We start from the raw sequence: 25,861 nt of genomic DNA, 5'->3' as shown, positions 1-25,861 counted from the left end.
CAGTAGATACATCAAAAGAATTGGATAGTTATGCTGATTTCAAATATATAAGTTCCATCAAGTTTAGTTTTACCCATAAAAAGTTACAAGCCTAAAAATATTTACCTTATTTTCGAAAAAAGGAGAAAAAAATCATAAAAATGATAGAATCTTAATGAAAATCAAACTATAATATTCAGCGTATCAGAAAACCCTACTGTAGAGGTTTCAAGCTTATATTTGCGAAAATGTAGAATTTTGCATTATTTTTCTGAAGAAAGATCACGAATGCCTGTTTATTTGTTTGTTTTCTCTTTCCCAGGGGTGATCGTGTCGATCCAGTAGTCCTAGAATATCACGAGAGGGCTCATTTAAACGGAAATTAAAAGTTCTAGTGCCCGTTTTAAGTAACCAAAAAATTGGAGGGCAATCAGGCCCACTCCCATGCTCATTTTTCCCAATGTCACTCGATTAAAATTTTGAGATAGCCATTTTGTTCAGCATAGTCGAAAATCTAATAAATATGTCTTTGAGGATGACTTATGCCCCCCAGTCTCCGGAGAAAGTGATGCAAGTTGTGAACTTTGCCCATTGTTTACATATAGCATTGGCTATTGGGAAGTATACAGAGGTTTTCAGAAGGGATTTTTCTGGTGGGGGGGGCGGAGGAGGAGGCTACGTGGGAGGATCTCTCCATGGAGGATATTTTCATGGGGAAAGGGGCATTTCTATGAGGGGGCGCTGGATTTCCCAGTATTATTTAGAAAAAACGATCAGAAATTAAAAAAGAAAAACAGGTTTTTTCCACTGAAAGTAAGGAGCAACATTAAAACTTAAAACGAACAGAAATTGTAACGTATATGAGGAGCTTCTCCCCCTACTCAATACCTCGCTCTTTGCGCGAAAGTTCTTTTTAATACTTTCAAAAAAGCTATCTATTCTAGTTAAACGGCCTTTGTGATTCAGGGGTCATTCTTAAAGAATTGTAACAAAATTCGAACTTTAGCGTAAAGAGCGAGGTATTGACTAGGGGGTGAACCCCTTATAAACGTAATAATTTCTGTTCGTTTTAATTTTTAATGTTGGTCCTTACTTTCAGTTGAATTTTTTTTTTATTTAGTTAAAACAAGCAACGAATTTTTTTTACAGCCATTTAAGGCTACGTGTAGTTGTGGATTTCAAACAATGTTCATGACACTATGTTTTATTGCTTAAGATATACTACTACTACTATTACTACTGCTACTACTACTGCTACTACTTTTACTGCAACTACTACAATTGCTACTACTATTACTGCTACTACTGCTAGTGCTACTACTACAAATACTACTACTACTACTGCTACTAATACTACTACTGCTACTGCTAACAACTCACTGCAGCACCACGCCGCCCGAGGCCAACACAGCTCAGTACGCTCCTCCTTAATCCCAATCTATCCAAAGCTTTCTATCTTTATACCTCCTGAAAAGTTCCGATTTCCTTTAAGTCTCTTATTGCAGCCTCTTTCCCTCCCCATTTGGGGTAGCCAGATTTTGAATGGATGGCCGAAATGGATGACCTTTGGTAATCTGTGATCCTTAATCCACAAGACGTGTGTATTCCTGAAAAATTGAAAATACAGTTTTTGAAAATTGAAAGTTTTTTTTAATGACAATGAAGAAAGAAATTGATTCGATCAAGGAAAATGGGCATATTTAGTCAAGACAAAATGCTGCACGATTTAAAAGAGAATTTGAAACTTGATAGGGATTTTTGGACCTGCTGGATTTTTTTTTTCAATTTGACCATTTCTTCTGGCCGTTTCTCTTGCTTTCTCTACCAATTATTTTAGAAATATTTTTTGTTTGTTATTCCAATATATGAAATTAATATTTGGATTCTACGCATAAATTTTACTTTTTTTCCTATCGGAAGTTAAAAATAAAAACATAATTCCTGCAATAACAAGGTTTAATTTAGTTGCATCAAATAATAATTATCAGCCCTACCCTTGGTTTTATGTATTTTCTTTCATAATAATGTATTTGCCTTCATTTTCTATGCTATCTAGCTACTTTCAACCGCTGAAGCTTTTTTCTGCTGGGAACGTGTTTTAATTTGGATATACGATAGAAAAAAGAGTTAAAATTTACTTACAGATGTTTATTCAAAGCCGTTACAAATGTCAGAATTTACTTGGACAGGAGACTCGACGTACGTTCGAAAAAATTCATAAAGAGGAGAATCCTCTAGAAATACGAGAACCTATAGGAGAAATCCTTACAGTATCAGTTTTAGCCTGGGAGGTCTTTTGCTTTTTCTAATTGTCTTAATTTCTCAATTTTGCCCACTGTGCGATGCTTTATCTCTATTTTATGGTGTTACTATAAGACAACTAAGTTAACTGAGCTAATGCTGTAAGCTAACTACAGGACTAGCCATGCTTGTTACTGGGGTTAGATAACCCATGGGAAGGTGAAGGTAAAGTGTTACTAGATTCTACAGTCCAAACCAGCGGTGCTGATGACCTTTTCTTGGCCCTTCAGCCCGGAAGTATAGTAGGGGGCTGGAATGCTCCACCCTTAGTAACGTAGCCAGGATATAGATACTATATTAAGTTTATTGATAAGCTATAAACTTTCCGGCTAGATTCTCCTTTACGCTTTAAACTCTCTTTTTGTGGTATTTTCCAGTTGTGAATTCTAGTGGGTTTTTTTCAGGTCAGAAGTTGGACATGAAAGTCATTACAGAAGCAGCCAAAAACAAAGGATGTATTGTGGGATGGGATCTGGCTCATGCCATTGGCAATGTACCGCTGTCTCTGCACGAATGGAATGTTGATTTTGCAGTTTGGTGCAGCTATAAGGTATATTAATGATTATTATTTTACTGTCATGCGTATTGAGATCCATTTCATGTTTAGTAGACCCCAAGAAACAATATGTCTCTACTTTGGATGCCCACCGTCAGTATTCCATATCCTTCACGAAACACTTCTAATTGTACATGATTGCTGCTTCTGGGCTAAACCAGACCTAGGGATTTTAGGCTTTTGCTACCGTATTTTTAGGTTACTAGGAAGATTTTTGTCTAATATGGAGTGGTCTGTCAGTCCCTCAAGTTTTTTTCAGAGTTATTCTTGTGAATCGAACAAGTAGATTCTTTTGTTTAAGAATGACTTTTCTGACCCTCATTTATGATTTAATTTTATAAATGTTCTAAGTTTTAGTTTAACCTGTTTTTTTTTTAAATCTGTGATCGTTTTCACAACCTAGGGAAGTGAAAAAGAACTTCATTTTGAACTTTTTCTGCATGGAATTCATTTCAAAAATTTAAATATGAAATATCTAAGAAAGTAACTGTGTTAGCTAAAAAATGATTTTGGTATATAGCATATCAAATTATGTCTAGAAGGCTTGAAGCTAGAGGTTCTCCAATTTATATTATAACCGTCCTGATTATAACCGTTCTAACCTGCATTCTATGAGAGAAATTTGAATATGTAAATGTGAAGGGAGAGCCCCACTAGAGGACTATTAGGAGCACAAAAGTTTTATTTTTATCCAAGTTTTATATACAGCCTAACGCACAGAAGGGAATACCGATATAACAAATTTTTATACTCTGGACAAATTATTTTTTTTTACTAAAACCATCCTTTTTATTTTTTTTTTTTTACTTCATCGTATGCAATCCAATCAGACTTGTGACTTTTTTCATGCAAAAAAAAAAAAGAAAAAAAGAAAAAATAAATATTGACCCAAGGTTGGTCACTGCAATTTCAAAAGGGTTACACCGCAATGTTTAGATAGAAATATCGAAAAAATTTCTTGATTTCAAGTGCACTGACGATGAGATTTTCTCACAGGGAAAGGATTTTTGGCTACTAAAATGTAATAAAGGCAATTCCTGGATCATCCTAGGGACCAGCTAATAGTAGGGTGGCTATGTTGGGCTTTTATGGAGGACGGGTAAGAAATTCCTTCTAATTGTCAACATTGTCGTTGCGTACATAAGTGACTTTAATTAAATTTTTTTTTCGTATTCATGGTGGCGACTCGACCGTTATTATTAAAAAACTATATGTGTTATTGTTTGAAGGGGGTATTCTTTTTTAAACTCTGCTTTATTGTCAGGGGCTCAAAATCGAAGACTTTGAATTTGATTTAAAATAACAAATTATATTTTTTTTTTCATATGCATGGTGGTAACTGGACAGTTTTTATTAAAAAATGTCTCCGTTATTTTTTTTAAGGTGGTGTTCCTTTTTAGAACTCTGCTTTATTGTCAGGGGCTCAAAATTGAAGAATTTGAATTCGATTTAAATAACAAATTTGAACAAGTCCAGCTAAAGAGTGAATCCTGACTTTCAAAAAATGTGGGGGTAGGCGCTTTGTTCCTCCAACTGTAAATATTGAGTTGGTACTGTGGAAGAAAGGACCAAGTGGAGCTAGCACATTGGTTCATTTTATATCGAGCCTGGATCTAGATCGTCTTTACCAAGCTAATACCTAGTTGCACCAAACCAGGATTTGCCTCGATCTTGAACATAGTAAAAATTTAACTCATTTTCGCCCTTTGTAAAGAACTCATTTTTAACCAAATTAGCACTTAGCTCATTTTCCCCAAGACAGTCCGCAGTCTACACCTTGCTTGTTTTTTTCAATTAAACTGAAAATTATTGAACGATTCTGGTTCAAATAACTTGCAACATATATAGCTTCTGCCAAAAATTCTATCGGAACTGCAGCAAAATTTGATTTAAAGACAACGTAATGGAATATCCTTAAAACTATTTTACATGTTGTTTATTTAAACACATTATCACTTATAGTAACACAGAGCATGAAAAATTTCTTTGAATGAAAAGATAGAATGATATACTTCCAAGTTCAAGCATTCCTATAGGACACGATCATGATAGCGCCACCCTCAGAGAATGTAAAAATCTTGCAAAGCTTTTCAACCCTTTCCGATTACAGTAAAATGGTAAAGGTAAAAGATATGGCACTAAACCCTTAGTACTAACTGGCGGTGCTAATTTTCGTTTCAAGATATCTAGCTTAACTTCTGATCGTTTTAGAATTAAAAATCATGTCAAGAAAAAATATATGAACCCTGGCAGAGTTGAGGGGTCACGGAGCCCTGGAAACTGATAAAAATATGAAACTCTAGTAATTCAAGACGAGTTTCGTAAAAATTAAACTACTTCTTAATATTTTCACTGCACCCCCCCCCCCCCCCTCCAATTTGCACCAAGTAAGTAAAGCTGTCCTTTGATCAATCTTCTGGTTACCCAACATTACCTGTCCACCTTCGCTTATTCCCAGTGTTAGTGACTACTCTTCTTAAAATTAATTTTAAAACCTGTTCTTGCACGCTGAACTCTGAAATCCATTCATTTTGCTAACATCTTATCTAGGATGCTCAAATCAGTAGCATAATCCAAGTCTAGGAGATATTTACTTCCCCATTTGATGCCGTGCTCTCCCACAGGTTTTTCTGTGCTCCGTAAGACAAAGCCCATCGAAATTATCCATTTAAATGGAGATACAGTGCGACCATGCTTGACTCCTGATTTAATATGAAACCAGCTTCTAACCTTTATTCTCGTACATAGTACTAATCAGTGATGTATTTTTCAAGTATACTATGCAAGGATACAGCCTTCGCTAAAGCGTTTTTAACGGCTGAATCAAATTCATGTTCATAATCTATGAAACTAAGGACTAAAAGAGCCTGATGACTCGGACGCTTCTCGATTATCATGCAAAAAGTGAAAGTTTAGTCGACGCTTCCTCTCCACTTCGTAAAACCACACCACAGTATATAAATTATAGGCAGTATGATCTTTCTCTAAGTAGATTGTACATATTGAATTTGCCGAGACATATAGCAATCTGTATGTTATTTGCCGAGACGTATACACCTTTTCAAAGAGATTCAGAACTCCCTTACATGGCCTTATACTTCTACGAGACATATAGGTAATTATTTCTACAGGGCATATACATCTTTTCAAAGAGAGTGAGTATCCTCTCACATGGCATATTGAATTTGCTTGCGCCCCTAGGAATTTCTATAATATTTGCCGGGACGTCTACACCTATTCAAAGAGATTCAGAACTCCCTCACATGGCATTATACTTCTGGTCACGGCAACCTAAATGGAATTTGAGGGTCGATAAAGTGAAATTATGTCACTATTCTAGTTTTTCTAAACCAGTATTGCCTATAACTTAATATATTCAAATATTTTATGAAAACTTGATTGGTGATTGGATTTGAATAAAAGGAATTCAAATATTTTGCCTATGAAATAGACTGTCGTGTTATAGCATTTCACAGTTTGAATAACTCTTTCAAGGAGTAAAATAGATAAGGAATTCACAAATTGGACACTATTAACAATATTAATTAATGTTTTGAATAATAGGAGTGTGAATGATTCTAATTAGTGATTGGATTGTATGAAGGTAGAGAGAAAAAAAGGATTAAACTGAGGAACGATGCCACATTCTGTGTGATTTGCCAAAAAAAAAAGAAGGGGTAATTAGTGATTGGATAATTTTTTAACGTGAAATCTCTGAATAAAATATTTTTGGAGCATGTACTTGACGATGGATAAAAGGGTTAAGGTGATTAGCAATTACGAGCGAGGATTCCCCCACTGGTTCCTGGCAGTAGGCTACGCATATCAAAGTGTTGTACTGTAGGCTGACTTGCTAGCGAAAATGGATTCTATGGGTCGTATAGGAATTGTTCATTTTGAATATCTTTCAATTTTGGAGGGAAAACCAAAAATACTCAGAATCAAAAATAAATGGGATCTGCCTCAAGGGGAAGGCTCAGAGGCCCTTCGTTCCCCCATTTATGAGGGCAGGGGAGGGGGGGGGGGTAAATTTTGTAGGGAAAACCAAAAATACTCAGAATCTAAAATAAATGGGATCTGCCTCAAGGGCAAGGCTCAGAGGCCCTTCGTTCCCCCATTTCTGAGGGCAGGGGGGGGGGGTAAATTTTGGAGGGAAAACCAAAAATACCCAGAAACGAAAATAAACGGGATCTGCCTCAAGGGGACGGCTCAGCGGCCCTTCGTTCCCCCATTTCTGAGGGCAGGGGAGGGGGGGGGGGTCAATTTTGGAGGGAAAACCAAAAAATACTCAGAATCGAAAATAAACGGGGTCTGAAAATTGAGTTGGAATATTTCAGTAGTGTTCTGTCGTGGTTTACCTTGTCACAGATACATTTTCTTGATTTTTCAAAAGTTCATTTCGATTTTCTTTCATTAAAATGCAAGAGTTGGAATATTTCAGTAGTGTTTTGTTGTGCTTTACCTTGTCAAGATTACATTCTCTTGATCTTTCAAAGTTCACTTTGGTTTTATTTCATTGAAATGCAAGAGTTGGAATATTTCAGTAGTGTTTTGTCGTGGTTTACCTTGTCACGGAAGGGTTTTCCATGTCACAGTTACATTCTCTTGATTTTTCAAAGTTCATTTTGAATTTCTTTCGTTGAAATGCAAGAGTTGGAATATTTCAGTAGTGTTTTTTTTTTTTGCGGTTTACCTTGTCACAGTTACATTCTCTTAATTTTTCAAAGTTCATTTTGAATTTCTATCATTGAAATGCAAGAGTTGGAATATTTCGGTAATGTTTTGTCATGGTTACATTCTCTTGATTTTTCAAAGTTCATTTTGAATTTCTTTCATTGAAATGCAAGAGTTGGAATATTTCAGTAGCGTTTTGTCGTGGTTTAGCTTGTCACAGTTACATTCTCTTGATCTTTCAAAGTTCACTTTGGTTTTATTTCATTGAAATGCAAGAGTTGGAATCTTTCAGTAGTGTTCTGTCGTGGTTTACCTTGTCACAGAATGGTTTACCATGTCACAGTTGCATTCTCTTGATTTTTCAAAGGTCATTTTGAATTTCTTTCGTTGAAATGCGAGAGTTGGAACATTTTAGTAGTGTTTTGTTTTTGCGGTTTACCTTGTCACAGTTACATTCTCTTAATTTTTCAAAGTTCATTTTGAATTTCTATCATTAAAATGCAAGAGTTGGAATGTTTCGGTAGTGTTTTGTCATGGTTTACCTTGTCACAGTTACATTCTATTGATTTTTCAAAGTTCATTTCGAATTTATTTAATTGAAATGCAAGAGTTGGAATATTTCAGTAGCGTTTTGTCGTGGTTTAGCTTGTCACAGTTACATTCTCTTGATCTTTCAAAGTTCACTTTGGTTTTATTTCATTGAAATGCAAGAGTTGGAATATTTCAGTAGTGTTCTGTCGTGGTTTACCTTGTCATGGATACATTCTCTTGATTTTTCATAGTTCATTTCGAATTTCTTTCATTGAAATGCAAGAGTTGGAATATTTCAGTAGTATTTTGTTGTGCTTTACCTTGTCACAGTTACATTCTCTTGATCTTTCAAAGTTCACTTTGGTTTTATTTCATTGAAATACAAGAGTTTGAATATTTCATTAGATTTTTGTCATGGTTGAATTTGTCACATGATGGTTTAACGTTTCACAGCCACATTATCCTAGTTTTCTAAAGTTCATTTTTAATTTCTTTCATGGAAATGAAAGATTTTGACCATTTAGATAGTGTTTGGTTGCGCTTTACCATGTCACATTTATATTCTCTTAATTTTTCAAAGTTCATTTTGAATTTCTATCATTGAAATGCAAGAGTTGGAATATTTCAGTAGTGTTTTGTCGTGGTTTACCTTGTCACAGTTACATTCTCTTAATTTTTCAAAGTTCATTTTGAATTTCTTTCCTGGAAATGCAAGAGTTGGAATATTTCAATAATGTTATGTCATGGTTTACCTTGTCACAGTTACATTTTCTTGATTTTTCAAAGTTCATTTTGTATTTTTTTTATTGAAATGCAAAAGTTGGAATATTTCAGTAGTGTTTTGTTATGGTTTACCTTGTCAGAGTTACATTTTCTTGATTTTTCAAAGCTCATTTCGAATTTCTTTCATTGAAATTCATGAGTTTGAATATTTCAGTAGCGTTCTGTCGTGGTTTACCATGTCATAGTTATATTCTCTTGATTTTTCAAAGTTCATTTTGGTTTTATTTCATTGAAATGCAAGAGTTGGAATATTTCAGTAGTGTTCTGTCGTGGTTTACCTTTTCACAGATAAATTCTCTTTATTTTTTCAAAGTTCATTTCGAATTTCTTTCATTGAAATGCAAGAGTTGGAATATTTCAGTAGTGTTTTATTGTTGTTTACCTTATCACAGTTAAATTCTCTTAATTTTTCAAATTTCATTTTGGATTTCTTTCGATAAAATGCAAGAGTTGGAATATTTCAATAGTGTTTTGTCTTGTTTTACTTAGTCACAGTTACATTCTCTTAATTTTTCAATGTTCATTTTGGATTTATTTCGTTGAAATGCAAGAGTTGGAATATTTCAGTAGTGTTTTGTTGCAGTTTACCTTATCAGAGTTACATTTTCTGGATTTTCGCAAGTTTATTTTGAATTTCATTCGTTGAAATGCAAGATTTGGAATATTTCAGTAGTGTTTTGTCATGGTTTACCTTGTCACAGTTACATTCTCTTGATTTTTCAAGTTCATTTTGAATTTCTTTCATTGAAATGCAAGAGTGGGAATATTTCAATAGTGTTTTGTCGTACTTTACAATGTCATACTTACATTCTCTTAATTTTTAAAAGTTCATTTTGGATTTCTTTCGATGAAATGCAAGAGTTGGAATATTTCAGTAGTGTTTTGTCACGGTTTACCTTGTCACAGTTACATTCTCTTGATTTTTCAAAGCTCATTTTGAATTTCTTTCTTTGAAATGCAAGAGTTGGAATATTTGAATATTTCAGTAGTGTTTTGTTGTGGTTTACCTTGTCACAGTTACATTTTCTTGATTTTTCAACGTTCATTTTGAATTTCATTCATTGAAATGCAAGAGTTGGAATATTTCAGTAGTGTTTTGTTGTGGTTTACCTTTTCATAGTTACATTCTCTTGATTTTTCAAAGTTCGTTTTGAATATCTGTCGTTGAAATGCAAGAGTTGGAATATTTCAGTAGTGTTTTGTCATGGTTTACCATGTCACTGTTACATTCTCTTGATTTTTCAAAGTTCATATGAATTTCTTTCATTGAAATGCAAGAGTTGGATTATTTCAGTTGTGTTTTGTTGCGATTTACGTTGTCACAGTTACATTCTCTTAATTTTTCAAAGTTCTTTTTGAATTTCTATCTTTGAAATGCAAGAGTTGGAATATTTCAGTAGTGTTTTTTCGTGGTTTACCTTGTCACTGTTACATTCTCTTGATTTTTCAAAGTTCATTTTGAATTTCTTTCCTGGAAATGCAAGAGTTGGAATATTTCAATAGTGTTTTGTCGTGGTTTACCTTGTCACAGTTACATTTTCTTGATTTTTCAATGTTCATTTTGAATTTCTTTCATTGACATGCAAGAGTTGGAATATTTCAGTAGTGTTTTGTTATGGTTTACCCTGTCAGAGTTACATTTTCTTGATTTTTCAAAGTTCATTTTGAATTTCTTTCGTTGAAATGTAAGATGTGGAATATTTCAGTAGTGTTTTGTTGTAGTTTACCTTGTCATAGTTACATTCTCTTAATTTTTCAAAGTTCATTTTGAATTTCTATCATTGAAATGCAAGAGTTGGAATATTTCAGTAGTGTTTTGTCGTGGTTTACCTTGTCACAGTTACATTCTTTTGATATTTCAAAGTTCACTTTGGTTTTATTTCATTGAAATGCAAGAGTTGGAATATTTCAGTAGTGTTCTATCGTGGTTTACCGTGTCACAAATACATTCTCTTGATTTTTTCAAAGTTCATTTCGAATTTCTTTCATTGAAATGCAAGAGTTGGAATATTTAAGTAGTGTTTTATTGTGGTTTACCTTATCACAGTTACATTCTCTTAATTTTTCAAAGTTCATTTTGGATTTCTTTCGATAAAATGCAAGAGTTGGAATATTTCAATAGAGTTTTGTCGTGGTTTACTTAGTCACAATTACATTCTCTTAATTTTTCAAAGTTTATTTTGGATTTCTTTCGTTGAAATGCAAGAGTTGGAATATTTCAGTAGTGTTTTATTGCAGTTTACCTTATCAGAGTTACATTTCCTTGATTTTTCCATGTTCATTTTGAATTTCTTTCGTTGAAATGCAAGAGTTGGAATATTTCAGTAGTGTTTTGTCATGGTTTACCTTGTCACAGTTACATTCTCTTGATTTTTCAAAGTTCATTTTGAATTTCTTTCGTTGAAATGCAAGAGTTGGAATATTTCAGTAGTGTTTTTTCGTAGTTTACCATGTCACAGTTACATTCTCTTGATTTTTCAAAGTTCATTTTGGATTTCTTTCGATGAAATGCAAGATTTGGAATATTTCAGTAGTGTTTTGTCACGGTTTACCTTGTCACAGTTACATTTTCTTAATTTTTCAAAGTTCATTTTGTATTTATTTCTTTGAAATGCAAGATTTGTACTATTTCATTAGTGTTTTTTTATTGTTTACCTTTTAACATTTAAATTTTCTTTTTTTTTAAAAGTTCATTTTGAATTTCTTTCGTTGAAATGCAAGAGTTGGAATATTTCAGTAGTGTTTTGTTGTGGTTTACCTTTTCATAGTTACATTCTCTTGATTTTTTCAAAGTTCGTTTTGAATTTCTGTCGTTGAAATGCATGAATTTAAATAATTGGGTAGTGTTTTGTCATGATTTACAACGTCACTGTTAAATTCTCTTGATTTATCAAAGTTTATATGAATTTCCTTAATTGAAATTCAAGAGGTGGATGATTTCAGTTATGTTTCTTTGAGTTTTAATTTTTCACAATTAAATTTTCTTCATTTTTCAAAGTTAATTTTGATTTTCTATAATTGAAATGCAAGAGTTGGAATATTTAAGCAGTGTTTTTTCGTGGTTTACCGTGTCACAGTTACATTTTCTTGATTTTTCAAAGTTCATTTTGAATTTCTTTCCTGGAAATGCAAGAGTTGGAATATTTCAATAGTGTTTTGTCATGGTTTACCTTGTCACAGTTACATTTTCTTGATTTTTCTAAGTTCATTTTGAATTTCTTTCATCGAAATGCAAGAGTTGGAATATTTTAGTAGTGTTTTGTTATGGTTTACCTTGTCAGAGTTACTTTTTCTTGATTTTTCAAAAGTTAATTTCGAATTTCTTTCATTGAAATGCAAGAGTTGGAATATTTCAGTAGTGTTCTGTCGTGGTTTACCTTGTCACGGATACATTCTCTTGATTTTTCAAAGTTCATTTCGAATTTCTTTCATTGAAATGTAAGAGTTGGAATTTTTCAGTAGTGTTCTATCATGGTTTACCTTGTCACAGATACATTCTCTTGATTTTTTCAAAGTTCATTTCGAATTTCTTTCTTTGAAATGCAAGAGTTGGAATATTTCATTAGTTTTTTTTTTGTTATGGTTTACCTTATCACAGTTACATTCTCTTAATTTTTCAAAGTTCATTTTGAATTTCTTTTGATAAAATGCAAGAGTTGGAATATTTCAATATTGTTTTGTCGTGGTTTACCTAGTCACAGTTACATTCTCTTAATTTTTCAAAGTTCATTTTGGATTTCTTTATTTGAAATGCAAGAGTTGGAATATTTCAGTAGTGTTTTATTGCAGTTTACCTTATCACAGTTACATTTTCTTGATTTTTCCAAGTTCATTTTGAATTTCTTTCGTTGAAATGCTAGAGTTGGAATATTTCAGTAGTGTTTCGTCATGGTTTACCTTGTCACAGTTACATTCTCTTGATTTTTCAAAGTTCATTTTGGATTTCTTTCATTGAAATGCAAGAGGTGGAATATTCCAGTAGTGTTTTGTCGTAGTTTACCATGTCACAGTTACATTCTCTTGATTTTTCAAAGTTCATTTTTAATTTCTTTCGTTGAAATACAAGAGTTTGAATATTTCAGTATTGTTTTTTTTGCGGTTTCACTTTGCACACTTACAGTCTCCTATATTATCGAAGTTTAATTTGAGTTTCTATCATTAAAATTCGAGAGTTGGATAATGTCTGAAGTTTTTAGTCATTTTTCAAAGACTAAAAGTTAAACTCTATTGATATTTCATAGATAATCTCAAATTTATTTAATTGAAATGCAACAGTTGGAATATTTCAGTAGCGTTTTGTCGTGATTTACCTTGTCACAGTTACATTCTCTTGATCTTTCAAAGTTCACTTTGGTTTTATTTCATTGAAATGCAAGAGTTGGAATATTTCAGTAGTGTTCTGTCGTGGTTTACCTTGTCACAGAATGGTTTACCATGTCACAGTTGCATTCTCTTGATTTTTCAAAGTTCATTTTGAATTTCTATCATTGAAATGCAAGAGTTGGAATATTTCGGTAGTGTTTTGTCATGGTTTACCTTGTCACAGTTACATTCTCTTGATTTTTCAAAGTTTATTTAGAATTTCTTTCATTGAAATGCAAGAGTTGGAATATTTCAGTAGCGTTTTGTCGTGGTTTAGCTTTGTTCACTTTTGTTCACTTTTGTTTTATTTCGGTAAAATGCAAGAGACCTAAAATAATGTCGTAAAATCAACATGCAAAGTCGACATAGCTTTATTTCATTTTTTTAAGGTAAATTTAGACAAGGTTACGTGCGCTCACGTAACCTTGTCTAAATTATCCTTTAAAAAATGATATAATTATATGTCAACTTTGAATGTTGATTTCACGACATTATTTTAGGTCTCTTGCATTTTACCGAAATAAAACCAAAGGGAACTTTGAAAAATCAAGAGAATGTAGCTGTGACTAGGTAAAACACGACAAAACATAATTGAAATATTCAAACTCTTGCATTTCATCGAAAGAAATCTAAAATGAACTTTGAAAAATTAAGAGAATGTAAGTGTGACAAGGTAAACCAAAACAATACATTACTGGAATATTCCAACTCTTGCATTTCAACTGAATAAAACCAAAGTGAACTTTGAAAAATCAAGAGAATGTAACTGTGACAAGGTAAACCACTACAGAACACTACTGAAATATTCCAACTCTTGCATTTCAATGAAAGAAATTCGAAATGAACTGTGAACAATCAAGAGAATGTAACTCAGACATGGTAAACCACAACAAAACACTACTGAAATATTCCAAATCTTGCATTTCAATGAAATAAATTCAAAGCGAACTTTTAAAAAAACAAGATAATGTAACCGTGACAAGTTAAACCACGACGAAAAACTATTGAAATAGTCCAACTCTTTCAGTTCTTCACAAGAAACAAAAAATTGACCTTGAAAAATTAAAAGAATGTAAATTTGAAAAGTTAAACTATTACAAAACATTGCTGAACTATTCAAACTCTTGCATTTTTAGGAAATAAATTGAAAAAGAACTTTGAAAATTAAAGACAATTTAAATGTGACAAGGTAAACCATAACAAAACACTACCGAAATATTACAACTCTTGAGCTTAAACTACAGGAATTCAAAATGAACTTTGAAAAATAAAGAAAATTTAACTGTGAAAAGGTAAACCACGATAAAATACTATTGAAATATTCCAACTCTTGCATTTCAAGGAAAGAAATTCAAAATGAACTTTGAAGAATTGAGAGAATGTAACTGTGATAAGGTAAGCCACGACAAAACAATAGTGAAATATTCCAACTCTTGCATTTCAATGATAGAAATTCAAAATGAACTTTAAAAAATTAAGAGAATGTAACTGTGACAAGGTAAACCGCAACAAAACACTACTGAAATAATCCAACTCTTGCATTTCAATGAAAGAAATTCATATGAACTTTGAAAAATCTAGAGAATTTAACTGTGACACGGTAAACTATGATAAAACACTACTGAAATATTCCAACTCTGGCATTTCAACGACAGAAATACAAAATGAACTTTGAAAAATCAAGGGAATTTAATTCTGATAAGGTAAACCAAAACAAAACACAACTGAAATATTCCAACTCTTGCATTTCAATGAAAAAAATTCAAAATGAACTTTGAAAAATCAAGAGAATGTAACTTTGACGACATAAATCACAACAAAACACTACTGAAATATTCCAACTTTTGCATTTCAAAGAAAAAATTCAAAATTAACTTTGAAAATCAAGAGAGTGTAACTTTGACAAGGTAAACCATGACAAAAAAATACTAAAATATTCCAACTCATGCATTTCATCGAAAGAAATCCAAAATAAACTTTGAAAAATCAAGAGAATGTAACTGTGGCATGGTAAACTACGACAAAACACTACTATTATGATCATCATCTTGCATTTCAATGACAGAAATCCAAAATGAACTTATGAAAATTAAGAGAATGTAACTCTGACAAGGTAAATCGTGACAAAACACTACTGAAATATTCCAACTCTTGCATTTCAACGAAAGAAATTCAAAATGAACTTGGAAAAATCAAGAAAATGTAACTGTGATAAGGTAGACTGCAACAAAACACTACTGAAATGTTCCAACTCTTGCATTTCAACGAAAGAAATCCAAAATGAACTTTGAAAAATTAAGAGAATGTAACTGTGACTAGGTAAACCACGACAAAACACTGATGAAATATTCCAACTCTTGCATTTTATCGAAAGAAATTCAAAATGAACTTTGAAAAATTAAGAGAATGTAACTGTGATAAGGTAAACAACTGAAATATTCCAACTCTTGCATTTCAAAGAAAGAAATTCGAAATGAACTTTGAAAAAATCAAGAGAATGTATCTGTGACAAGGTAAACCATGATAGAACACTACTGAAATATTCCAAGTCTTGCATTTCAATGAAATAAAACCAAAGTGAACTTTGAAAAATCAAGAAAATGTAACTGTGACAGGGTAAACCACGACAAAACACTATTGTAATATTCCAACTCTTGCATTTCTTAAAAAGAAATTCAAAATAGAGTTTGAAAAATTAAAAGAATGTAACTGTGACAAGGTAAACCACGATAAAACACTGCTGAAATATTCCAACTCTTGCATTTCTATGATAGAAATTCAAAATGAACTTTGAAAATTCAAGAGAATTTAACTGTGACAAGGTAAACCATAACAGAACACTACTGAAATATTCCAACTCTTGCATTTCAATGAAAGAAATTCAAAAAGAACTTTGAAAAATCAAGAAAATGTAACTGTGACAAGGTAAACCATGACAAAACACTATTGAAATATTCCAACTCTTGCATTTCCATGAAAGAAATTCAGAATGAACTTAGAAAAATTAAGATAATTTAACTGTGACAAGGTAAACCAAGAAAAAACACTACTTAAATATTCCAACTCTTGCATTTCAAAGATAGAAATTCAAAATGAACTTTAAAAAATTAAGAGAATGTAATTGTGACGACGTAAATCGCAACAAAACAAAACTGAAATAATCCAACTCTTGCATTTCAATGAAAGAAATTCATATGAACTTTGAAAAATCAAGAGAATGTAACGGTGACATGGTAAACCATGACAAAACACTACTGAAATATTCCAATTCTTGAATTTCAACGACAGAAATTCAAAACGAACTTTGAAAAATCAAGAGAATGTAACTATAAAAAGGAAAACCACAACAAAACACTACTGAATTATTCCAATTCTTGCATTTCAACGAAAGAAATTCAAAATGAACTTTGAAAAATCAAGAAAATGTAACAGTGACAAGGTAAACCACAACAAAACACTACAGAAATATTCTAACTAGTTAATTTCAAAGACAGATATTCAAAATGAACTTTGAAAAATTCAGAGAAGGTAACTTTGACAGGTTAAACCATGAAAAAAAACTACTGAAATATTCCAACTTTTGAGTTGCATTGAAAGAAATACAGAATGAACTTTGAAAAATCAAGAGAATGTAACTGTGACATGGTAAACTACGACAAAACACTACTGAAAAATTCCAACTCTTGCATTTCAATGAAATAAATACCAAATGAACTTGAAAAATCAACAAAATGTAACTGTGACAAGGTAAACCATGACAAAACACTACTGAAATATTCCAACTCTTGCATTTCAACGAATCAAATTCAAAATGAACATGGAAAAATCAAGGAAATGTAACTGTGATAAGGTAAATTGCAACAAAACACTAATGAAATATTCCAACTCTTGCATTTCAACGAAAAAAAAACAAAATGAACTTTGAAAAATTAAGAGAATGTAACTGTGACTAAGTAAAACACAACAAAACACTAATGAAATAATCCAACTCTTGCATTTAATAGAAAAAAATACAAAATGAACTTTGAAAAATAAAGAGAATGTAACCGTGATAAGGTAAACCACAACAAAACACTACTGAAATATTCCAAGTCTTGCATTTCAATGAAAGAAATTCGAAATGAACTTTGAAAAATCAAGAAAATTTAACTCTGACAATGTAAACCATAAAAAAACACTACTGAAATATTCCAACTCTTGCATTTCAGACAAATAAATTCAAAATAAACTTTGAAAAATCAAGAAAATGTAACTGTGAAAAGGTAAACCAAGACAAAACGCTACCCAAATATACCAACTCTTTCATTTCAAAGAAAGAAATTCAAAATGAACTTTGAAAACTTAAGAGAATGTAACTCTGACGAGGTAAACCACGACAAAACACTTCTGAAATATTCCAACTCTTGCAATTCAAAGATAGAAATTCAAAATGAACTTTGACAAATAAAGAGAATGTAACTGTGACAAGGTAAACCACAACAAAACTCTACTGAAATATTCAAACTCTTGTATTTCAAGGAAAGAAATTCAAAATGAACTTTGAAAAATCAAGTGAATGTAACTGTGACATGGTAAACCATTCTGTGACAAGGTAAACCACGACAGAACACTACTGAAATATTCCAACTATTATATTTCAATGAAATAAAATCAAAGTGAACTTTGAAAGATCAAGAGAATATAACTGTAACAAGGTAAAGCATAACAAAACACCACTGAAATATTCCAACTCTGGCATTTCAATGAAAGAAATTTGAAATGAGCTTTGAAAAATCAAGAGAATGTATCTATGACAAGGTAAACCACGACAGAACACTACTGAAATATTCCAACTCTTGCATTTCAATGAAATAAAACCAAAGTGAACTTTGAAAGATCAAGAGAATTTAACTCTGACAAGCTAAACCACGACAAAACGCTACTGAAATATTCCAACTCTTGCATTTCAATGAAAGAAATTCGAAATGAACTTTGAAAAATCAAGAGAATGTAACTGTGACAAGGTAAACCATGACAAAAAATTACCGAAATATTCCAACTTTTGCATTTCAATGAAAGAAATTAAAAATGAACTTTGAAAAAATCAAGAGAATGTAACTGTGACAAGGTAAACCACAAAAAAAAAACACTACTGAAATATTCCAACTTTTGCATTTCAACGAAAGAAATTCAAAATGAACTTTAAAAAGTCAAGAGAATGTAACTGTTGCATGGTTAACCATTCTATGACAAGGTAAAACATGAAAGAACACTATTGAAAGGTTACAAATCTTGCATTTCAATGAAAGAACACAAAAGTGGAATTTTGGAAAATCAAGAGAATGTAACTCTGACAAGGTAAACCACGACAGAACACTTCTGAAATATTCCCAGTCTTGCTTTTCAATGATAGAAATTCGAAATGAACTTTGAAAAATCAAGAGAATGTAACCATGACAAAACATTTCTAAAATATTCTAACTCTTGCATTTCAATAATATAAATTCAAAATGAACTTTGAAAAATTAATAGAATGTAACTGTGACAAGTTAAATCGCAAAAAAAAAACACTACTGAAATTTTCCAAATCTTTCAATAAAATGAAAGAAATTCAAAATTAACATTGAAAAATCAAGAAAATGTAACTGTGACAAGCTAAACCATGACAAAACACTACTGAAATATTTCAACTCTTGCATTACTATGAAATAAAACCAAAGTGAACTTTGAAAGATCAAGAGAATGTAACTGTGACAAGCTAAACCATGACAAAACACTACTGAAATATTCCAACTCTTGCATTTCAATGAAAGAAATTCGAAATGAACTTTGAAAAATCAAGAGAATGTAACTGTGATAAGGTAAACCATGACAAAACACTACCGAAATATTCAAACTCTTGCATTTCAACGAAAAAAAATTCAAAATGAACTTTGAAAAATTAAGAGAATGTAACTGTGACAAGCTAAACAACAACAAAACACTACTGAAATAGTCCAACTCTTGCATTTCAACGAAAGAAATCCAAAATGAACTTTGAAAAATTACCCTCCAAAATTGACCCCCCCCCTGCCCTCAGAAATTGGGGAAAGGAGGCGCCTCTGAGCCTTGCCCTTGAGACAGATCCCGTTTATTTTCGATTCTGAGTATTTTTGGTTTTCTATCCAAAATTGACTCCCCCCTCCCCTGCCCTCAGAAATGGGGGAACGAAGGGCCTCTGAGCCTTCCCCGTGAGGCAGATCCCCGTTTATTTTCGATTCTGAGTATTTTTGGTTTTCCCTCCAAAATTGACCCCCCCACCCCTGCCCTCAGAATTTGGGGAACGCAGGGCTGCTGAGCCATGCCCTTGAGGCAGATCCCGTTTATTTTCTAGTCTGTGTATTTTTTGTTTTCCCTCCAAAATTTACCCCCCCTCCCCTCCCCTGCCCTCAGAAATGGGGGATTGAAGGGCCTCTGAGCCTTCCCCTTTAGGCTGATCCCATTTATTTTCGATTCTGAGTATTTTTTGGTTTTCCCTCCAAAATTGACCCTCCCCCCTCCCCTGCCCTCAGACATGGGAGAACGAAGGGCCTCTGAGCCTTCCCCTTGAGGCATATCACATTTATTTTCGATTCTTGGTTTTTTTTGTTTTCCCTCCAAAATTTACCCCCTCCCCTGCCCTCAGAAATGGGGAACGAAGGGCCTCTGAGCCTTGCCCTTGAGACAGATCCCATTTATTTTCGATTCTGTGTATTTTTGTTTTTCCCTCCAAAATTGACCCCCCCCTCCCGTACCCTTAGAAATGGGGGAACGAAGGGCCTCTGAGCCTTCCCCTTGAGACAGATCCCGTTTATTTTTGATTCTGAGTATTTTTGGTTTTCCCTCCAAAATTGAAAGATATTCAAAATGAACAATTCCTATACGACCCATAGAATCCATTTTTGCTAGTAAGTCGGCCTACAGTACAGCAATTTGATATGCGTATCCTACTGCCAGGAGCCAGTGGGGGAATCCTCGCTCGTAATTGCTAATCACCTTAACCCTTTTATCCATCGTCAAGTACATGCTCCAAAAATATTTTATTCAGAGATTTCACGTAAAAAAATTATCCAATCACTAATTACCCTTTTTTTTTGCAAATCACACAGAATTTGACATCGTTCCTCAGTTTAATCCTTTTTTTTCTCTCCACCTTCATACAATCCAATCACTAATTAGAATCATTCACACTCCTATTATTCAAAACATTAATTAATATTGTTCATAGTGTCCAATTTGCGAATTCCTTATCTATTTTACTCCTTGAAAGAATTATTCAAACTGTTAAATGCTGTAACATGACAGTCTATTTCATAGGCAAAATATTTGAATTCCTTTTATTCAAATACAATCACCAATCAAGTTATCAAAAAATATTTGAATATATTAATTTATAGGCAATACTGGTTTAGAAAAACTAGAATAGTGACATAATTTCACTTTATCGACCCTCAAATTCCATTTAGGTTACCGTGACCAGAAGTATAATTCCATGTGAGGGAGTTCTGAATCTCTTTGAATATGTGTAGACGTCCCGGCAAATATTATAGAAATTCCTAGGGGCGCAAGCAAATTCAATATGCCATGTGAGAGGATACTCACTCTCTTTGAAAAGATGTATATGCCCTGTAGAAATAATTACCTATATGTCTCGTAGAAGTATAAGGCCATGTAAGGGAGTTCTGAATCTCTTTGAAAAGGTGTATACGTCTCGGCAAATAACATACAGATTGCTATATGTCTCGGCAAATTCAATATGTACAATCTACTTCTCTATCTCACCCATTATAAAAACCCAGATCGAGGTGCGAGTGCTCCAGAGAACGTAGAAACATAAGCGACATTAGATCTTTTCACGGATAGACAAGTCAGATTTCTCTTGAATGCGAAACTTGGCTTCAACGTTGGAACACTAAATTTTGAAGAAACTAATTTTAAATTAATTTATTCCAATACATACATTAAAATAGTAGTGCAATGTTATTATATAAAATGTAATTAGTAGTGCAATGTTATTATTAGATGTTCTGAGGAATTAAAAGTAGGTTTCGAAGTCTCAAGTTGGTTTCAAAGGCATTTTGAGAAAGTTTCTGCCAAAATACGTGTTCCAGGGTAATTGGACCACTGATGGCAGATCAATTGAGAGGAGCTGTTAATACTTGCTAATGCAGGAATAAGTGGGAGGAGCTGTTTGTTCGCACCGAGAATGAAGAGCCAGAAATTATCTGCGGTAAACTTACTGCTATATCTTTATACTGTGAACCACACTGTTCCTTTCTTAAACTTTTTACACAGCATCTCGTATGTCTTCTTGAGTGAAATGAATTATTGAAAAAGCTATTGAATTATTGATAAAGAGTGAAAGAAATTATTGAAAGACAGTGAAAAAAATTATTGTCACCTCGGATGGAAAGTCTTAAGATTCTTAAAGAATGCTTGACAGAAAAGTGTATATACAAACGACTTAAATACAATGTAGGACTTGCTTGGAATTTTTAATTCTCTTTTATTTTTAGTATTTAAATTCTGGGCCTGGAGGGATATCTGGTATTTTCGTACATGAAACACATCACGGTGAAAATGACCATCCCCAGCTTACTGGCTGGTGGTCAAATGATCAGTCAACGAGGTGTCAAATGAGAAAAGAAATAGATATGGCCAAGGGAGCAAACTCCTTCGGACTTTGTAATCCACCACCGCTTTTAGTTGCACCCCACATGGCAAGTCTTGAGGTATAATATTTTTAATGGTTTTTCGTCACTTTTTTTCTCATTTTTTATTTAGAATATTAATTTTCCCGCGTTAAAAGGTTTTATATTTGGTTACAAATTAAGTTATTTTTGTTATATTTAGTTACAATTAAAGTTAGTTATTCATAAATGAAAACCAAAAGCTATATTCTATTCACTTGGTTACAAATTCGGAATTTTTTTTACAAGATGTAGTTGTACTTGGTTCGACATTATTTCTCAACAATCAAGCTAAAGGCTGTAATTTGAAGCATTTATAATAAAGAATGCAGTTCGGAAAAAGTTTTGCACAGCTTGAGCGTGCAGAATACCGGCATATTTGACTTTTTTGACCGATCTAAATTAGATTAAGTCTACATAATTGCGGGGCTTGGGGCTGAATTACTCTTCCCAAGCTTCATAATATAGCACCTCTTTCCACTCTTCATTGTTCAAGTAGGTAACTGGTCCGAAAATGGGTGAGAGCGGTGGTGGGTGGGTCACTAACGTTACAAACGAAATAATTTTTGTTTTATCTCTTAGTAACTTGTCCTATCTATAAATAGAGAGATAGATAGATAGATAGATAAATATATAAATATATATTTATTTCGATAAATTACTATCACAAGCCCCGAGGGGCTGAATTCGAATTTCGAAGACCATGAAACTAATAAACAAGAAAATCATAACAAAAGCACAACAACTAAAAAAATATATCGGAATGATATATCATTCCCTTATCAAATATATTAAAAACTGCAAAATGGCAACGGGGATAGGGAACAAAAAAAAGGAAAACGAGCTGTTTCTTTTATCTGTTAGAGATAAGATAAGATTTATGTACAAATTAACAACCATTGATTATATCAGTAAAAAAAGGGATAAAAGATTTATTATACCACAAGGTAGTACACAGAATGGGAGCTAAGGCGGGGATAGGCTGGAACACAGTTCATGGAGGACGATTTCTATCGGGTACATGGTATTCAGGGAAAAGGTTCGCAGTACGGGGGTTTCAGAAATGCCAACTTACCAAAATGGAGGCACAAATTATTTCTTCTTCACTCTAGGGTCTCTAGTTTAGAAATATAGGTAGCTTCATGGCTGATACAGGGATGCATTAATGAGACTTTTTTTTCAAGAATAACTTTTATTTTTCAAAAAAGAATATACCTGGGACGCAAAGCTGTGGAAGTTTCTTGATATCTTAATAGACAAAAGTGACAAAAATAGTATATTCCATGCAGCGGTATTGACTTATTAAGGTGCAAAAACTTAGGAGAGCTCATTTGATCATAAATTAGAATTTCTATTTCCTATTCATTACGTTGCAATAGCTGTTTAGACCGCTTCGACATAGCGTGATGCAGGGATACATTAATGAAACTTCTTTCCAGAAAAAATTTAAATTTGAAGTATTAAGCTATGGATTTTTGCTTGATATTAAATCTTTTTAGAAGAAAAAATGAGATCAACATCATAGTCAATGCGGCTAATTATTAAGGGGTATGTTTCGTATGTGTTTATTTCTTTTTTTCCCTTATCGCAAGCATTTGACGGCCGTAAAAGCTTCGAGGATAGCTCATCTGATGTTTTATTAAAATTTCTAGCTCAATTTCTTTACAGTGTAAAAGATCTTTAAAAAATCCCGAAATTCCAAATAGCGCTTAAGATATTATACAATTTTTCAGGGGAATGGGAGAATGGGGTTTGAGGAGGGTAGTTCTAAGCTTATTTGTGGTGTTTCTCATTGCTTTAGATTTTGTTTCTTTCTCTATATCAGCTTCTATTTGTTTGAAGTTTGATAAATTGTATAAATTTGCTTATGCTTGTTTTAAGCTTTAAATTGACTCTTTATTTTTCTTGAAAAGCTGTATCTGTCTATGCTTCACGTTAAAAAAAAAAGAAATTGTCAAATGAAGAATAGTTAGGCTAACGTTAAAATATTACAAGAGAAGTCGGTCTTGTAAAGCTAACATTAATGTCTCCTCTTGTAGGGTTAGGTACTGTCTTTGGCTGATGCTCTTGTAACGCCAATAAAATAATTTGAAATAGGCTACTAATGTTTCACCAAACTCGACAAGTCAAACCCAAGTATTGCTTGGTCTTCGTTTTCCCGTTTCAATCTTGAGTTAAACTTGTTGTTTTCTTTGAATATTATTGAAGAATTGTTATTTTATGTGCAATTATATGTCAATAAGAATTGTCCGATATATTAGAAATATGTAGGCCTAAGTATAATATTCTAATGAGAAAACAGCAATAATTTAAAAGCACATTTTTTTCAAAAACATAAAAGCCCATTTGTGTAGGTACAATATATTTTCCGAGATTAATACTGGTTTAAATTTATCGTAAATAGGAAGTACAGAGAATCAGTTTGCAGGGATCCTGGCCTTGCATAAACTTTGCTATGAACCACCCTAGACTAAACACAAATATCTCAGTTTCTAAATTTGTTAGATATATTCAAGGAAGCACAAATAGCTCAATAGTAGGGAGCGCCCTTAACATTTGACCTATACATAATTTATGTAAGACCACACGCCCATTTCTAGGCCAATCAGAGAGCTACAGTACTACTGGGAATGACATCAGACCCTTATTTCCAGGGATTGTAGCATGGAATTGCGTAATAGCCTATGATGAAAATCAAGTTACGGGATTCCGTTTTGTTATGGTTTCACCTGTATAAGTTGATTATACTTCATGCTTAATATAACAGTTCTTTTAAGCCATTGAAGAATAAACACCAAATAAAATGGATATTATTGATGTTATTGCTACGCAATCATAAACCGTAAGTTTTATTTTATAAATAATTAATTGAGATATTTTAATACTGTTGCATTATATGGAGACATAAGAAAAAAGACAATTTTGCCTAATAAAATAAAGAATGGGATGAATGATAGTTTAGAAACAAATTTAGGGTGTATGTATATTTGTAAATTGTGGGGGGGGGGCGAGGGAGTAAAGCATAGCATATATTAAATGTAACCCTGGTAGCACTTTTTGTTTGAACCCATTAATTTATTTGGGGTCTAGGCTAGCTAGCTAGCTAGCAGTGAAAATGTCGCTTGATGTAAATTTTAAGTCTATAAGCTGTTTGTGCGTTAACAGGCTTTTTTTTTATCTAATTATAAGCCTATATACAGGGAGCGTGTTATTAAGCCTTTTTTAACTATACAGTCTTTGTTTCTAGAGTTTATAGCGTTTTGGAGGTTTTAAACAGGGTCTGTACCGTAGCCTAGACTAACAATGAAATTTATCCCCACTTAATTCTGTTTTTAGAAATATAATTTCTTTAAAGCTTCTTGAATATCAAATAATGGTTAATGAAAGCTAAAAAAAACGAAATCTTTATTTCAACTTATTTCAGTTTTAGGTTAATATCTGACAGTATATGAATGGCTTCTTTCAACTTTGATAAACTTGTTATTATCCAAAAACAAGAAAAAATTGTATTACACATAATCACAGAATTTTTAGAAACCTCACCGAATCTTAATAGCAAAGTGTCTATGCTTGAAATGTACAAGATGGAAAAATATTTTTACACCCCATAATCTAAGAAAAGATAAATCGTTAAAGAGATTGACTTTTAAAACGATTTCACCCTTTTGAACTTCAGATGTGCTATTAACATTTCGTTTACATTAGAGTAAAAACAAAATCTTACATTAATATAGAAGAGAAGGAGGGGTAGGGGGTGGGTTGTGTAAAAGGGAATGAGTTTTTTCACTATGCCTTTTACTCTACAAAAAAAAACTAAAAAAAAAACTACAACTTAATTTCTTTTTAAGGAAAATTTTGAAGAATGCCTCCCTCCTCCCGAAAAGAAGACTCGGATTGAGGATGGAAACCATTTACGACCTTCTGTTATAGTATACGCCCAACTCTCAACCTTATAGGGTTAGAATGTCTTCACTCCAAGTGCACATCC

The 25,861-nt window shown here is 32.7% G+C and overlaps 1 protein-coding gene across 4 annotated transcripts in view; it reads left to right on the top strand.

Annotated features, from left to right (window-relative positions):
* Positions 1 to 25,861, top strand: part of LOC148942920 (kynureninase-like) — an 88,203-nt gene that overhangs the window by 40,167 nt on the left and 22,175 nt on the right. For 3 of the 4 annotated variants that reach the window (XM_089102184.1, XM_089102185.1, XM_089102186.1), the window contains exons 6-7: positions 2,685 to 2,830; positions 21,700 to 21,915. In XM_089102184.1, coding sequence (XP_088958310.1) covers positions 2,685 to 2,830; positions 21,700 to 21,915 — 362 coding nt within the window. The remainder of the gene's footprint in view (positions 1 to 2,684; positions 2,831 to 21,699; positions 21,916 to 25,861) is intronic. The other variant, XM_089102187.1, reaches the window with a different exon arrangement.

The sequence above is a fragment of the Artemia sp. Qi Xiang Cuo genome, chromosome 16 (assembly GCF_049724085.1).
Source record: "Artemia sp. Qi Xiang Cuo chromosome 16, ASM4972408v1, whole genome shotgun sequence".
Classification (NCBI taxonomy): Eukaryota; Metazoa; Arthropoda; class Branchiopoda; order Anostraca; family Artemiidae; genus Artemia; species Artemia sp. Qi Xiang Cuo.
This window is presented reverse-complemented; position numbering and strand designations above follow the sequence as displayed.